The following is a 16630-nucleotide window of genomic DNA, read 5'->3' as shown; positions in this document are numbered from 1 at the left end:
CAAGATAATGAACTCTGGATTCCAGTAGAGCAGTTTGTTTCAGTCCACCCAGAGAAAAATCAAAGTGATAACTCCCTTCTGGGAATGTCCACAGCTCGAGTTCCCACGGGACTCCTTTATCAGTCACTCTAAAATAAAGTGGTGCCACTGAACCGCATTATCTAGCCCTCTAACAGTGTCTGACAGGACACTGACACGAACAGTCAAAACAGATGAGGAAAACGTACAGTGGCAGACCTAATGCCATTCAGGGACAAACACTAAACACATATCAACAAATGCCTCCTCTGACATATATAACTACAATGAAAACCATTAAAGTGTACCCAAACTACCTGAGATGGGAGTGTTACACCAGTGTACACAAGGTAAAGGCTAGTGGGGACGATGTGGGAGGAAGGAGATATGCAAGATGAACTCTGGGAAAGCATTTGCTGTGAACTCTCTCAAGAAAATTCAAGTGGAATGAACACTATGAGATTGTCAACGCAATCGTAAAACAGGCTGAAATGAAGAGAAGCACCCAAACACATATGTAATTTTAATTAAAAGCGCCATTATGAATTTAAGCGAAATTAGAAACAGAAACAAGAGAATTATGCTGAAGTTCAAGTCAACGACACAAAATAAATGTGAGTGTTTCTAGAACAATTACTCAAAGAACAGAAGAAAAGGAGAGACAGACAGGTACCTGGTGATCTTGAAAAGAATGAAACAAATGGGGAGAATCAAGGCACCAGGAAATGAAGGTAAGAAGACTGTGAACTAAAGAATGTCTTTTCACATGATTGAGAAAGCTCCTGGACACTTGGCTAAGTTAATAAAAGTTAAGATATTTATATATATTATAAGAGCAAGTGATAGTTTTTATAAGTATTTAGAAATTAAAAAAACCCATTTTACTAAGAAAAGTGAGAATGAGCTCAGATTTCTCCCTCACAACTGTGGACATGAGCGTGTCAGGAGAACACCCACAGCAGCCTTTGGAACGCAGACTGGCTGCCACCTGTCTTCCCCGAGCAACTGGGCACGGCACCCAGATTGTCTCTCGTGTTGGTGTTCTCTCCCCTTCTTGTCAGGAATCCTTCTTACTTCTAAATGGGAACTGCTTTATCACCACAGCAGTGAGAGTCACTCAGAGCGACAGGAAGGATTCAGAGTGCGGCTTCCATGAGAACAAGGGAGGCACAGAGAAGGGGCTGATCCTGGGCTCTGCAGTCTCCCCACCCTGCCACCCAGGACCTGGCCACTTGCCCCAGGTCTCTCCTCAGGAGAGCTCCCCAGGCCACACACCACCACACACCCAGCCCAGCACCACCCTGGCGGCCTGCCCCTGTCTGTCCCCACAGGCACGCGCTCTTCATGTGTGATCTCTGACTCAATCCCCACCCAAGGCAAATGCCACAAGGACAGGAATTCCTTCTGTCTAGTTTCTTGATGTTTTCCAAGAGCCTAGAAAAGCAGGGGTGGAATTAGTATTTGTTGACATATGATTAGAAAAATATATGAGACTGGTCAAAATATGCTGGTTTCAAGAAAGCATTCAACATAATCTCACATTATTAACCATCAGCACTGGCCTAAGATAATTTTTTTTTAAAGGGCATAGAAAAACAACTAGCAAAAACTACTAAAAAGCGTAGCTTAAAATAACACAGAAATGTGTGATCTGTTAGACAACATAAATGAAACTGAGACTCTCAGCAGGGTGTACAGTCCTGCCATCAGGATTCCAACACACTGATGCGGGCACCTTCTGGTCCCACCTACCTCACTGGTTCTCCTCCTCTGTCTGCTGGCTCCTGCACATCTTCCACCACCCACTGCAGTGACCAGAGCTTAGTGCTCAGATCTCCACTCTTTCCTCCGCAGATGCAGACAAGCCCCCTAGACAAGGTCGTTTAGTCTCACATCTACGTGCTCCACGTGTGGATACATGACCCCACTAGGGAACTTTCCTGCACATGATCACATACACACTCGTTTTCTAAATATTTTAACTCCACACCTGATAAGCCAAAGTCTATATGTTCAAAGTCAACTTGCTGATCTCTCCACCTCCTTCAACTCCACTCCTCCATTGCCTTTCCCATTGGCAGTGGAAGGAAACAGTCCACCAAAAGTCTGGGAGTCTGCTTCCTCTCCTCCCTCCCCAAACACCACCCTGGAGCCAAGTCCATCAGCTGCTCCTTCCTCACATGCCAACCTCTGCTCACGTGCCACCTTCACACCCTCGTCTTGGACACCCCCCTCCACGCCTGCACTCCTGGACTCCTGCCAGGGCTATTTCGGCCCTGCCTCCTGTGTGCTCCCAAGTCAGCAGCTTGGAATTCTCTTCACCTGTAAGTCAGGTCACTGCTCTTCTCTATATAATCTCCCTGATGACTTCCAACTGTTCCCAAAATTAAATCCAAAGGCTGCAGAGTGAACTGTAAAACCTGAAAGACCCTTTCACTCTAACTTCTTCTCCCACTCACTTTCCTATCTCACTCTGCATCAGTCCCTGGCCACCTCAGGGCCTTTGCAAGTGCTGCCTCCTGCTGGCTGGTGTTCTTATTCCCTTCAGATGCCTGCTCAAATGTCAAACCATTAACATTTCCTGACCATTGCCTATCCACCGTAACTGGCTATCTCCCTATTCTTCTTCATTCTTCTATGAACTTATTATTTATCAATGGCTGATACATGTATTTCAAAAACTGTTTTTCAACTATCTCCACCAGCTCCTTCTAGAATATAAGAACCAGAAAACTATTTTGCTCACCATGTATTCCCAGCACCCTAGAACAATGAACGACAGGTAAGCAGGCAGGTGGGGAGACAAAGGGAGAGGAAAAAAACAGGAGAAGAGTAACAGAAGACACAGGTCTGACTTGGTTTCACAAAAAGGAAAAAAAAAGTAGTTTACTGAAAAGTCAATTACAGAAATGCCCTATAGTTATTAGAAAAGCTATTCTCCCTTACAGCTGTGCCCACAGTGTACCCTCCAGACCTCCCTTACAACTGTACCCACAGTGCACCCTCCAGACCTCCCTTAGAAGTGAGCCCACAGTGCACACTCCAGACATCCCTTAGAACTGTACCCCAGTGCACCCTCCAGACCTCCCTTAGATCTGTGCCCACAGTGCACCCTCCAGACCTCCCTTACAACTGTACCACAGTGCACCCTCCAAACCTCCATTACAACTGAACCCACAGTGTACCCTCCAGATCTCCCTTAGAACTGTACCAACAGAGCATCCTCCAGACCTCCCTTAGAACTGTGCCCACAGTGTATCCTCCAGACCTCCCTTAGAACTGTACCAACAGTGCACCCTCCAGACCTCCGTTACAACTGTACCCACAGTGTATCCTCCAGACCTCCCTTAGAACTGTGCCCACAGTGCACCCTCCAGACCTCCCTTACAACTGTACCACAGTGCACCCTCCAGACCTCCCTTAGAACTGAACCCACAGTGTACCCTCCAGACCTCCCTTAGAACTGTGCCCACAGTGTACCCTCCAGACCTCCCTTAGAACTGAACCCACAGTGCACCCTCCAGACCTCCCTTACAACTGTACCCACAGTGTACCCCTTCCAAACCAAGACAGGTATCTTCCTCCCTCACCTTGTTGAGTTCAAACCACAATTGGTCTGTAGTATTATGTTATAGCTGCCATATTTTAAAAATGTATTAACAATATATGGTTTGTCAAAAGAATGTCAGTCCAGATCCTAAAGAAGTATTCAGGAAGAAAAGAAATCTAAAAGGATTTACTGGAGTAGAAAGAACACATTGCCTGTATTCAAAGAGCTCATACACACAGTAGGTTGCACGCAAGCCTTTGTAAGACTCCATGAAAGCACAACCAACTCTAGGGGAGGCAAGTAAGGGGAGGCTGTTGGCTCCCAGGGAGAAGGAACTGCACAGGAACTGGAGCTGCCCAGGAGGGGAGTGGCGGACCTTGGGCCTGGGACCTCGTTCTAGAGGGGTTTTTTGACAGTGGATGCGTTTAAACAGAAGCCCAGTGGCCAGTCAACACGTCAAAAGGTGGCCCTTAGTATTTCTAATTCCCAGACTAAATCTGTGGCATACTATTCTAAAAGGAAACCAGAGTATTAGTGAAATAAGCATTGATTAAGAAGTGGGGCCTATTCACAAGGGAATACAAAAACTTTAGAGATCTGATGCTTTTCTAGGATATCAGTTCAAACACGGAGAAATTCTCAGAGATGGGCTTTCTTTAAATTTGGCACAAGAGAATTTTAGAAAATAAGAACAAAGAACATCACTATGTATAGTTGCTTCTGATGGCCTGAAGTCACCATGTGGCACTGTGACGCCCAGTGGGAACAAAATCGCTCCACATCACTGGGAAGCAAGCCCAGCAGAGCACGTCCAAGATACACGCTCCCGTTTGTGTCCCACCCCACAACACAACAGGGGCATCACAGCAAAGCCAGTCATAGTCCTGTGGCTAGAAACCTGGGCTGCCGGAGGAAGGGACATGGTTTCACTAAACAGCTGAACAGAGAAAATTCACTGACACAAGAAAGGTGTCCAAGGTGCAATTCTAATCTCTGTTATCAATACAACAGCACAGAAGGAAAACACTCAGATGGGAAGCACCTATTTTGAGCATTCCTTCTCCAACTTCCCTCAAAAATAACAACAAAGTCTAAAATTTCAAGGTTGTAAAGAGTTAGCTGAGTTTGGTCATTCCCTACACATGAAATTGAGTCTGTTTTTTAAAAGATTATTGATGAATAAACTGCGGTTTTCTTCCTACTAACCCTTGGTTTATAGAAAGCTTGGTACAGCTTCAAAAATGTGATATAGCAACTTTGCCAGTTTCAAGAACCCAGGATTTTATAACCCTGGTCAATTTCACCTGTCCCAATCCCCCTTTATCCTCAGACATCAGTTTATAATGTTATTTTGTTGCTCCTAGCAAATGCCAAGATCCTGGGCTGCCCTTTTCACCTCTCCGCACATCTTGGGGTACACAGACTCGCCCACTCTCCCACACAAGAGCTCTAGAGAAGTGAAATTAGAAGGTGCCAGCACCTGAGAGAGTGCTGGGATGCAGGGAAGGCCATCAATCTGTCAGGCTGCTACGGACAGAGGAAATCCTATTGGCCACCAGCCCCCCAGCCCCTCATCATTTTAGAATTTTTTTCCTTCGTACAATCAAAAATAAAGAAATAAGGGCTGAGGCTGTGGCTCGGTGGTAGAGCACTTGCCTGGCATGTGTGAGGCACTGGGTTTGACTCTCAGCACCACATAGAAATAAATAAAATAAAGATTTATCAACAACTAAAAAATATATAATTAAAAAAATAAAGAAAATAAAGAAATAATCTCCATATGTGATTCTGTTGTAATTAAATTCATATCTTACAGAAAACAGTTATTTCTTACATTAGGTTGCATCTGATATAATTGAAACTGATTATTTTCAATATTTAATCCAAATTTAGAAGACTTTTTTCTTATGAAGTAACTAATAACTTTGCACTCTTCAGTCCAGATGCTGAATGCTTTCAACCCTCATACCCTCTGAGTTTTCAAGTTTGCTAAATCTCAAAAGTCGACATTAGTATTTCTCTGGGACATGAAAATGGTGTTTTAGTATTTCTGGAAGTGTCACACAATGTCACACAGAAGAGGCATCACCTTTTGTTCTCCCAAAAATGAGGTGCACCAACTGGAAGCGGGGGTCAGACAAGAACACACCTGAGCAGAGCCGCCACACAAGGGACTGAGAGAACTGGACAGCACGGGAGGCATCTGAAAGTGGCCTCTGCTACTGGCCTTAGCAGACTGCTGCCACCTGGGAATGCTGTGTTGGTGCTACCTGATCTTCTGGCTTTACAAGAGAAGGTAGAAATCCAACTCTTTTTATAGTATTTCCACTTATGAATATTGGCCACTGATTCAGAAACCCCCATAAGTACATGCCAGCCATGCTAAATGCATCTGTCAGAGGTCCTCAACCCTGCAGCCTCCAAGTTGCAACCTTACTCAGCTGATGATTTCGTGTGAATGAGAGATGTTTTGAGAGGGCACTCAGCTTTTGCCACAATTTTTCTGACACCTTAACATGTTAGAATACTGAGAAAATGTACAGAGGCATTCTTATTTCCTGTAACAGTAGTAGAAATGATATTTACATTACTTACCCTGCTGACTTCCTTAGGAGCTGATTCATCTAAGGGATGAAGGGGAAAACACAATTAGAAACTCTGAGCAGTTTCTGAAATTCAGAGTATGTCATTTACTCTCAACAAATTCAAGGCTCTTTTGCAATGCTTCCTCTTAGAAAATCTTATAACTTTATTTTTTAAAAACTATAAAGGTTAAACATAACAAATCTAAGCAAACACTAATTGCAGAGGAAAAACAAAATACCATCACCACAGCAGGGCATTTCCAGATTACCTTTTCAAGATTTCAAAGTACCTGCAAATATGGCCACACTGAGGCATATTAAGCAATACATTATCTAGATGGGGTCCAACACTTGCATTGTTTTATATGATACAAACCCAGTGAATATGACACTTGTGCTGTGAGGACTCAACCCAGCAGACTTGGAACTGTCTCAGCTCTCCTGCTGAAATAAGGCCTGTAACTGCAGGCATCCTGGCCCGGCAAGAACCACACTTGCTAACGGTGCTCTCGGCACCATGGGCCCCAGCAGCTGAGCTGCGCACACCAGCTCCACATCACTGTTGACTGCCAAGTGAGACTGATGGCTTGTACCTGGTCCAGATGAGACCACTATCCCCTTTAAGGGCTCTTCTCTTGGAGCTGTTACAGGAAAAAGGATGTTTGTATGATCAACAGGGTGTGAGAAACATGCTGGCAGAGATTCTCTTTCCATCTAAGGGTTCTGAATGTCTTGTGACCCAGAGAGCATTTGTGTGATACTAACAGAGAGGGAATGCTACTGGAGTTCAACCTGGCCTCCCCAGACTCTTTGCTCCTTGCCAGATGGCAGCCTTAACATGATGGCGTGCTGCACTGTGTCATTATCCTGCAACAGACTACAGGTTCATGGGCACTGTGTCTTCCTTAGCAGTCAACCCCAGTCTAACTGCTAGCGTAACTGCACTGACACATCCTGTGTCACCACAAAGCATGTGTGGGTAAAACATGCCCCACATCTCTGGTTCAGGAATTCAGACAAGGTTATTATTCTCTTTCCTTCTTCAATGTCCATATTAACTGGTCACTAATTCCTGATGTTTGTTTGCTCTTTAATCCTTCGATTCTTCTCAAGTTCACTACTTACTACCCATTCCTACCGATGCCAATCTAGTTCCAAATCACATCATCTATCAACTAGTAGGTTGATAGATGGTCCCTGAGCCCAGTATCTGCCCTAGTAATCATGTCTATGATAGAAAGCACATGCACAGACACACAGACACACACACACATACACACACACACACACACACACTGTTGGCGAAAGCCCTGACCTGCAGTCACTGGCTATGCCGCCTAGAGGAAGGTGCCTTAAAGTGAAACACTGTCCTAACAAAAATATGAACCTTTACAGAACAAGTTTGCCTTTGTTGTCCTGCAATGAGCATATTCAGAGTGAAAAGCAGCAGCACTGCCTCCTCCTGCCAGTCCACACAGCCTGCATGGGGACCCGGGGCTAAAGCCATGACTTCCATGCTGCCTTCGTCCCCTGCAGATTCCACCTGCACCTTGTATGGACAGATGGAAGCAGAAACAGCACTTCACACAGTCCAGCAAGGAAGCCCACTTTGAAATGAAAGGGTACAGAACCATGGAAAAGAAAGAAATTCCACTGACATAAGATTTGGAGCCACTCACTGGCAACCAAAAGGCTCACGACAGAGGACACTGATTCCCAGGCTGCCCAGGGACTCCACAAACACTGTTTCATTCAGCAAGTGAGTACCAAGGAAACATATGCACCAGGCACTTATCTCTGCTCCCAATAGCTTGCATTCCAGGGAGATGAATAAACAAGGAAAATGATGTTTTAGGAAAACCTTATCTATGTTTGTTAAAGACAAATTCATTCTTTTAAACATATAAAGAATCCACAATCAAAACATCATTTTAATACTTTCTAAAAGCCTTAGCAAGAATAGTTCATGGGAAAAAAAAAAAAAAACATTTCCCAAAGGGTTTCACAGTAAGTACTAAAAACTTTTTATAGTAAATACTTACCGGTATACCTTTCATGGTAACTACTCAATGTTAAGTATTTTATAATTCCTTGTAATTGTGTGCATATTCATTACTTTTTGTGATCACGTTTGCTGATTTTTCCTTTGATACAAAATGGGATTTTACTAAAAATCCACCTTAATTACAAAGCTTAAAGAAATTCAGATTATACTAATACTATTGTGCTCACATAGCCACCAATTTGGTCAAAGGTCTGTGGCCACTTGTCATATTCTTCACTGTGTGCTTGGCTTTGAGGCAAACTTCAATAGGGCTGGGGATCAGAATCCACTAACTAATAGACTTTAGAATCAGTAAGGAATTACTGAATTTTCTTACTATATGATCTATAAAAATCATAATCAAAAGTAAATACCCCTTAAGAAAAATAAACTATGAAAGAAAAAAATCAGAGTAACCTAAATAAGTTTAACAAATTATTATAGAAGATACAAATAAGATCTACTTAAAATCAAGCATTAAAGAGCTGAAAAAGATTCTTATTCTTACAATATACAAATATTTTTCTTGTTATTTTCTAGCATATTCCTTATAAAAGGCTCTGAAAAGACTTAAAATAAAAATATAGATACATAATTCAAAAATGCAGCAGCTAAAAATGATGGCAAACGTTTATATTTATTTACATGAAAAGCTGTCCATAATTCAGTCAATTTAGAAAGCAGAGTGATATGGTACTATTGTAGAAGCTTACCTTGACTTGCTGTATACATTTTTATAAAGTTTTATTTGTATACACACAAATGGATTGCAATTAAAAATTATTTTTTCTACAGTATTTCATGTCTTTTCACAAGTCTGAAGTGAAAAAAAATGCAACCATAGACTTCATACATAAACATAAATATGCATCTTTACTAGTATCTTTTTCCTCTACACATTCCCAAATTTTTATAATCACAATAAACTGCAATGTGAATATGAGTCTTTTCCACAATAGATGGATTCCAAAATACAACCTTGTGGATGAGGACAAAAAAATCAGCGTTCAGTGCACGTGACCAGGTGGAGGTGCCAAAGATGCACAGCCCTTCCAAAAACACCACGGAATTTTTACATCTGCCTGTGGCATCTCTCTGTGTTGGCCCCAAGATGTTCCCGTGCTGCTGGGATTGTGTGAGCCTGCCAACACCCACTCCTGCTCTGGTGCTACTTGCTGCAGTACCCACCCCAGGCAGGGGTGGCCTGCAGCGAGTAAGTGAGAGAACAACCACCACTGCTGGCACTCCCTGGTTATCCAGTCAGGATCTGGAGCAGATACCCTGCACTCTAGCACTGCAAGGATGTCCTGGAATCCCCTGAACAGAGAAAATGCACATCACTGTCACATTTATCCTGAGGAAAATAAAAGCCATCTTATTAAGGCTAAGCAGAAAAAAATAAACAGACAATTAGCATAGACAAAAGAAAGTCAGTAGTGATAAGGGAACCAAAAAATTATGTCTGAAAACATATAACATAAGAGTTAAATATAATATACTTTCTGGAAACCAAAGGCAGAAAATTATGGCTGAGGTGTTTTTGATTGCTTAATATAAAAAATAAATGAGTGCGCTGTAGGAGGCATTCATTTCCTTGGCTGTGAACTCTGTGAGAACTTGACCTAGAGGTTCTCACAGGATGGACACTGCATTTGTCCTTCACTCTCCCCACACAACACTATTTCAAAACATAATCTTAAAAAAAAAAAAAAAAAAGCTAATCAGGAAAAGCTGCAATCTAATATTAAAACTTTGCACCTCAAGTTCTATGAAAATCATGTTAATATTAGATGTAAAACAAAAGAATTTAAGGAAAGGTTTGCCAGGCATGGTGGCACATGCCTGAAATCCCAGTGACTAAGGAGGCTGAGGATTAGAAGGATCCTGAGTTCAAACCCAGCCTCAGCAACTTACAGAGAACCTGTGCAACTCAGTGAGACCCTGTCTGAAACAAAATATAATAAAAGGGCCAGGGATGTGGCTCGGGGTTAAGCACTCCTGGGTTCAATCCCTGGTACAAAAAAAAATGATTATTAAACTTCTTTAATAATCATTTAGAAAAAAGAGGGAAATGACCATTTCATGCCGATGTGATAAATTAAGATTGAAAACTACATTTTTCCATTCCAAATTGTGATATTCATATGACCTAACTGAAGGTTACGAAGTCTCCCATAGATAGGTTGACTCTCCGCTCTGCTCTCAGAAAATACCAAGGAGTAACATGTGGGAAGTACTATGTATCCAAGGCAGCACCCTGACTGTGGTCACTGGAAAGATCCATTCACTGCACTGCTGTCCTTCAAGACTATTCAACTCACTTTGCCTTCCACACTTCATAGACAGTATCTAACGTTCCTAATTACCCCCCAGGGCATCTACAACACACAAGACACACACACTTCCATAAGCCTGGCCTCAGTAGGGCTCCATACTGGTTTTGCTCCCTATTAACTCAAACCTTCCCCCCTTCAAACAGTATTTGCCAACCATATAGGTGCCACACATGATTCTTATTGCTTTCAGTCAGTATCTCAGAGATCAAAAAGACAAAAATAAAACAAAACCTTGTCTTTGTAGTTTCATTCTAAAGGTAGGGGACAATAAGCCTGATAAGGCTCAGAATTAACATAGCAAGTTGAAAGTGCTTTCAGGTGCAGAGGGCAGGGCCAGGGGCTGCCCAGGTGGTGGGGAAGGAAGAGACAGGGTGTGCAAGCGGCAGTCTTCCAAGGCTGGTACACTGAGGAAACACTGAAGTCCGTCCTGCGGAACTGCACTGCAGCTCTGAATGAAAGTCTTCCAAGACCAGTGGGGCCTCTGGTCCATCCTCTCAGACAACAGACAGCTAACCTTTCTAACATTTATACATTCCTTCCCTGTTAGGAAAGTAGGATACTTTAGAAAATAAATTATTTAGAGTCGGGCAAATCTCTTCTCAAACATCAGCTTTATTTACCCACCAAAACTGGCTTTCTAGACCTTTCCAAACTTGTTTTTCTCATAGTTATAAAGTGAAATGAGTTAAGATGATGTTCCAATTAAATGAGATTAATACATCGTTCTTGCACAAAGTAGGCTCTCTCAATAAACTGTAGCTTTACTACCCCCCACCAACCCAATCCTTAAGTGTACTTTGTCTTCCACTGTTAATTAGATACATGTGAGTGACTTAACTTCTTAGCTCAACATAAAGTTCAAGAAGATTTACATAAATTCTTGGCACACGAGTTTCTGCACCCAGCACTTTCCCTGGTTTTGAAATTTCGGCATTTTACCTCTGTCATTTCTTGTTGTGTACTAAATAACATCAGAATTTCCCATCATACAGGAGTCCCACCTACCTGAGCTGCTCCATGCTGCTCAAAGTCAACACAGCAAGCTGTGTGCCCATAAACACAGAGGCAGGTGGCATCCTCTGGCCCCACTTCTCACCATCCCTAACGTAACTGGGGTTGGGCCATCCCCATAATTCTTATGGCCTCAAACATAATGAACAATGTGTTAGTTCATTACATCATTGCCTGTCTCCCCCTCACCCACACATAAGGAAACTTCAAGGAGAGCAAAAGTGTTTTCATGTGCAAAATTCTGTATCATTGGTGCCTAGAATTATGAAATACAGTGCAGGACACTGGATAAGTGTATGCAGAATGAACAACTGCACATATGACAACTACCTGATCACCAGCTATGGTAGGTGATTTTCTCCATGAGCATGATTAGGGTGATTATGAATATTTATTCAATTAATACTAAGTTTGTATCCTTCCTAAGTGAACTAAATTATTTTAATTCTAAAATTTTATATCAACCAGAGTACCATAAATATAGAATAAAACGTTTGCCCACAGTAAAAATGAAGCCATATCATATCGAATAGAAAATTTATACAACTCTCTGCAAGAATTTATCCATGATATGACATTATATATTCTTTCAACTTATAAAAAATTTTCATAAAGTGCTCTTAAGTTAACCCTCAAATATTAGTAAACAACTCAAATGAACATTTCCAAATATAACATTGCATAGACTTATATCTCAGAAACTTTAGTACTGCAGAAATGAAAGACAGATGTCTGAATACAAAGATAAGCTGGAGGCTTGAAGTCAAAATATCACTGTTTTAGTTACATTTTTTTTCATTATAGTGACTGAAAGACCTGAAAAGAATAATTTTAAGAAGGAAAGGTTTATTTGGGGGCTCACATTGTAGAGGTCTCAGTCTATAGCCAGCTGGGTCCATTCCTTGGGGCAGAACATCATGGCAGAAGAGTATGGTGAAAGAAAGTAGCTTAAGACATCCCACCAGGAAAGAGAGAGAAACTTCACTTGCCAGATACAAAATATATACCCCAAAGGCACACCCTCCAGGACTCACCTCCTCCAGCCACATCCTACCTGCCTTCAGATATCACTCAGTTAATCCTCATGAGGAGATGAGTTCCCTGACTGAATTAAGGCTCTTACAACTCAACCCTTTGAGTGTTCTTGCATTGTCTTACACATAATCTTCTGGGGGTCAGCTCACATTCAAACCAAAATAGTCACTAATGCTATAAAGGCAAAGAGCCACTGACCAGGATTTTATTTCCTCCTAGTTTATGTATAATTTTGATGCTCTGAAATGTAGGGAAAAAATGACCAAGGGTTTTGATAGGCTGTTTTAAATTCTGAGTAAGAATAACATATTAAATCTGCATGTATGTAGACCAACCAAATTCAGATAAAGTAGAACAGCACTTCCCCAAGATTCAATAAGAAAAAGAAAGAATTTTATTTCCTCCTAGTTTATGTATAATTTTTACTCCATTGTTACCATCCAAAACCATGTGGAAATGGTGAGCAGAACAGTCTAAACTGGAAAACAGTCATTTAATCTTCTAGTTATCTGTAATCAAATCCTTAAACAAATAAAGATTTGGTGGGTATATATTATTTGTATGATGAGTACACTGCAAATATCTGAAGATACCTGATATGGTTTGGCTTTGAGACTTCCCCCAAAGCTCATGTATGACACAAGGCAAGAAGGTTCAGAGAGGAAATAATGGAGTTATGAGAGTCTTAACCTAATCATGGAATTAATGACCTAATGGGATTGAGTGGTAACACTCAATTACCCTCTCCCTCTCTCCCTCCCTCCTCTCTCTCTCTCTCTCTCTCTCTCTCTCTCTCTCTCTCTCTCTCTCTCTCTCTCTTCTTCCTCCAGACTCTTCTTTTAAGGTCCTTGCTTAGCATCTGGATGGCCATCTGAAGTGACAGCTGCCATTTTAAGAAAAGTTTTGCTTTCCCACCCAAGGGCATTTCTGAGGAAGGCTCACTATTCCCTCATACCAACCCCACTCTTAACCACCCACATTAGGACCTGCCTGGCTCTAATTCCTGAGCCTGTCCCATAAAAGTCCTGACCCCCAAGCCTGTTTTGCCTCTCTCTATCTATGGAGAGATGGCCTTTATTTGTCAGCTCTGACAAATAAACTCTCATGCAGATCTCTGCCTTGTCTCCATCTTTCATTTCTCAGTCACCGGTTCCTCACTTTCCTTTCATTGGTGCTGAGACCCGGGATCAGGTTCCCCAGTGTGCCTGCTCCCCTCTTCTAGGGTCACTGAGTGTCCCTGGGCACTGATCTGAATTCCATCCTTGGGACCAGGTCATCCAATCTGCTGAATGCCCTCTCTGCACCCACCACTGAACACTCCTAGATATAGGTATATAAATCATTTTAAGATTTTGCTACAAAATCATGGTACTTTGTATGTATGATGCATACAACAGACCACTATGCTGCATTCCACTGGTCAAATTATTTTAGTTGACTTCACCAATCACACACACATACAGACTTCCCAAAGTTATACACAATGCTAACAGACACACTCTTGTATGCACACCTGTGTGTGTCTTCCTATTAACATATTTAAGTCCCTAATGTTTGGTTTCAACAAATATCACTGCTTTGTTAAACATTTTCAAAGTATAGCCTTTGCTCAGTAGGATTTTTGTTTAAACTAATAATAGTTTAATAACCAGCCAGCCAATTTCTATTTGTTAAAGATTTTAATCCACAAAATGGAAAATTTTATGGCTAAAAGATCCTCAGAGACCATATAGTCCCGTCTAATATAACAGGAGCCATACAAACTCTGACCCCAGTGCCCAACCACATTCCCATGCCATGCCTCTTCCTCATTCACCACTGATCCATTCCATCTATATGTAAAAAATCTCCTTCCTCACTTAAATAATCCATGTTCCAAGAGATAAATCTATTTTGTCCAGTGCTAGCTCTCTGAATGGGCATCCAGTAATCAATCCTGTAGTTGAATAAAATCAAATCACTACTATGGTTTCTGGTATCCCTGCTGATCTAAACTATCACTTGGGTCACTCTACAACTTGGCTGTGTGTTCCCCCTGCCACATCAAAGCTTGCTACCAATAAGTGACTGAGACAGGGTGCACTTGGTACTTGGTATACAGGACCAAAGTGTACAGAAATGAAAGATGCAGCTTAATAGGACCAATAGAGGAAGCAGAATGAGTGCAGTTATCCTTCCCAAACTCAGACTAAGCATAAAAATGCTAGATTCAGTTAATTTATAGTCAGTACTAAGGAACCAAAAAAGGATCCTGTCCAGGGAAACCCCAGAGGGAGCTCAAGTTTCAAAAAGCAAAGATGATGGGCGTATTAGGGTTCTCTAGAGGAACAGAATCAACAGGAAGAATGATTGTAAAAAGGGATTTATTAGATTGTCTTACACAACCAGAAGCTGGTTACGAAATGGCTGTATGCAGGCGGGAGAGCTGGAAGAACCAGTAGCTGTGCTGTCCAAGATGCTGGCACCTCAGAATAAGAAGGAGCTACAATGTTACTCCAGTCCCAGATTGAAGGCCTCTGGAAACTCCCAGAAGAATCACTGGCAGAGGGAAGGAGCAAGAATCTAAAATCCTCAAGTGATGGGAGCAGCAATCAAGAACCCCTTCAAAAAGAATCAAGCTTGCATCTCCTGCTGCTTCCTTATTCTTCCAACTTGTATTCCATCCAAGCCTCCAGCCTTTTGGATAGTGCTACTCACAGTTAGGGAGGGTATCCACTGCAGTTTGCTATCCCCCCTGCCAATTGTTCCTAGACATACCCTCACTGACACACCCAGAAGCCTCTTAACTTTAAGCATCTCTTTATCCAATCAAATTGACAATTTAAATTAACCACTATAGCAGGAGTTCCAGATACAAGGCAATGTAAGTTCAAGAATTTGAAGAAGCAGGAAACACCAGGTAGTAACAACAGCTCAGAAACAGGATTCTACCAGGGCTGCAGCTCTCAATGGTTTGGTTGGGAAGTATAAGATAGGAAGCCAGGGAACTTGGGTCTCTAATGTCTCAGAGGCCTGGTGGCTTGCAATAGGGCAGCACAAAATCACCCCACCCAAGAGCATAATCCCTGAAGACTACCACTGCCATCACAAAGTCAGAGAAATGATCAAAACCCCCACTTTACCCACTGGACAAGCACAGGTGTTAAACCTGAGTCAACCTACTCTCCTGGAATGGGAGCAGGATAGGCAGGATGTAGACATAGTAAATCAGGATTAATAGAATTCTAACTCTATATTTTGAATTCATGCAGAACATTCCATAATATGAAAATATCATAATGTATTCAATATCTCCTTACTTATGGCCATTTAATTTGATTTCAGTAATTTCTGTCTATAAGCAATGATATGATGCTATTATGGGATGCATATCTTTAATATTATCACTATGTAGAAAACATGGACTATTCCCTCAAAGGAACAGTTACAGATAGAGGTCATTTTCCTACAAAAGAGCTTTTATATAATGCATAATAGACAGTAAGCACAGATGAACAGTAATACTGGCTATGTGAGCAAATTGTAGGCATATCCAACACAGTATCATTTCCAAGTAAAAACGCATTGATTTGGTAAAAAGGGAAATTACTGTTCTTGAGAATACACCTTTGATTGAGAGGAACACCATCTCAGGAAAACTTCTGAAACCTACCAACTTTGCCTTCAAACTTGATTTCAAGCATTTTAAACTATAGTAAGACCATGTGCTTTATTATACTCCAAAAACTGTAAAATACTCCATTGAGTTCCCAGACTTCCTTATCTGTAATTTTTATTCTAACCAGCTAGAAGTAACGTGTAATTTCTCTGAAGTTTATTCTAGTACAGTTGAAATACACAATGTCTCTTAGGCCTCCTACCTCCCATTGCAGTGTCTGATGCCTCGGTCCAGGAATCCCAGCTCCTAGAAATCACCCTTGTCAGTTCAGATGGGACCAGGAGCCTTAGTCCTTTAGAACTTATGCCATGGACGAGCCCCCTAGAAATCCCTGGAAGAGCTCTGGTTGGCTGAAAGTGAGTTCCATCCTTGCAGTCTTGACAACTAGACTTT

At 41.8% G+C, this 16630-nt stretch overlaps 1 protein-coding gene across 2 annotated transcripts in view; it reads right to left on the bottom strand.

The window, feature by feature from the left end:
* Pde10a (phosphodiesterase 10A) overlaps positions 1–16630 on the bottom strand; it is a 263627-nt gene that overhangs the window by 102811 nt on the left and 144186 nt on the right. For both annotated transcript variants that reach the window (XM_076858046.2, XM_076858047.1), the window contains exon 3: positions 6164–6192. In XM_076858046.2, the coding sequence (XP_076714161.1) occupies positions 6164–6192 (29 nt within the window). The remainder of the gene's footprint in view (positions 1–6163; positions 6193–16630) is intronic.

This window comes from Callospermophilus lateralis, chromosome 6 (assembly GCF_048772815.1).
Source record: "Callospermophilus lateralis isolate mCalLat2 chromosome 6, mCalLat2.hap1, whole genome shotgun sequence".
NCBI lineage: Eukaryota > Metazoa > Chordata > Mammalia > Rodentia > Sciuridae > Callospermophilus > Callospermophilus lateralis.
The sequence above is the reverse complement of the archived record's forward strand: the minus strand, read 5'-3'. Positions and strand labels throughout refer to the sequence as shown.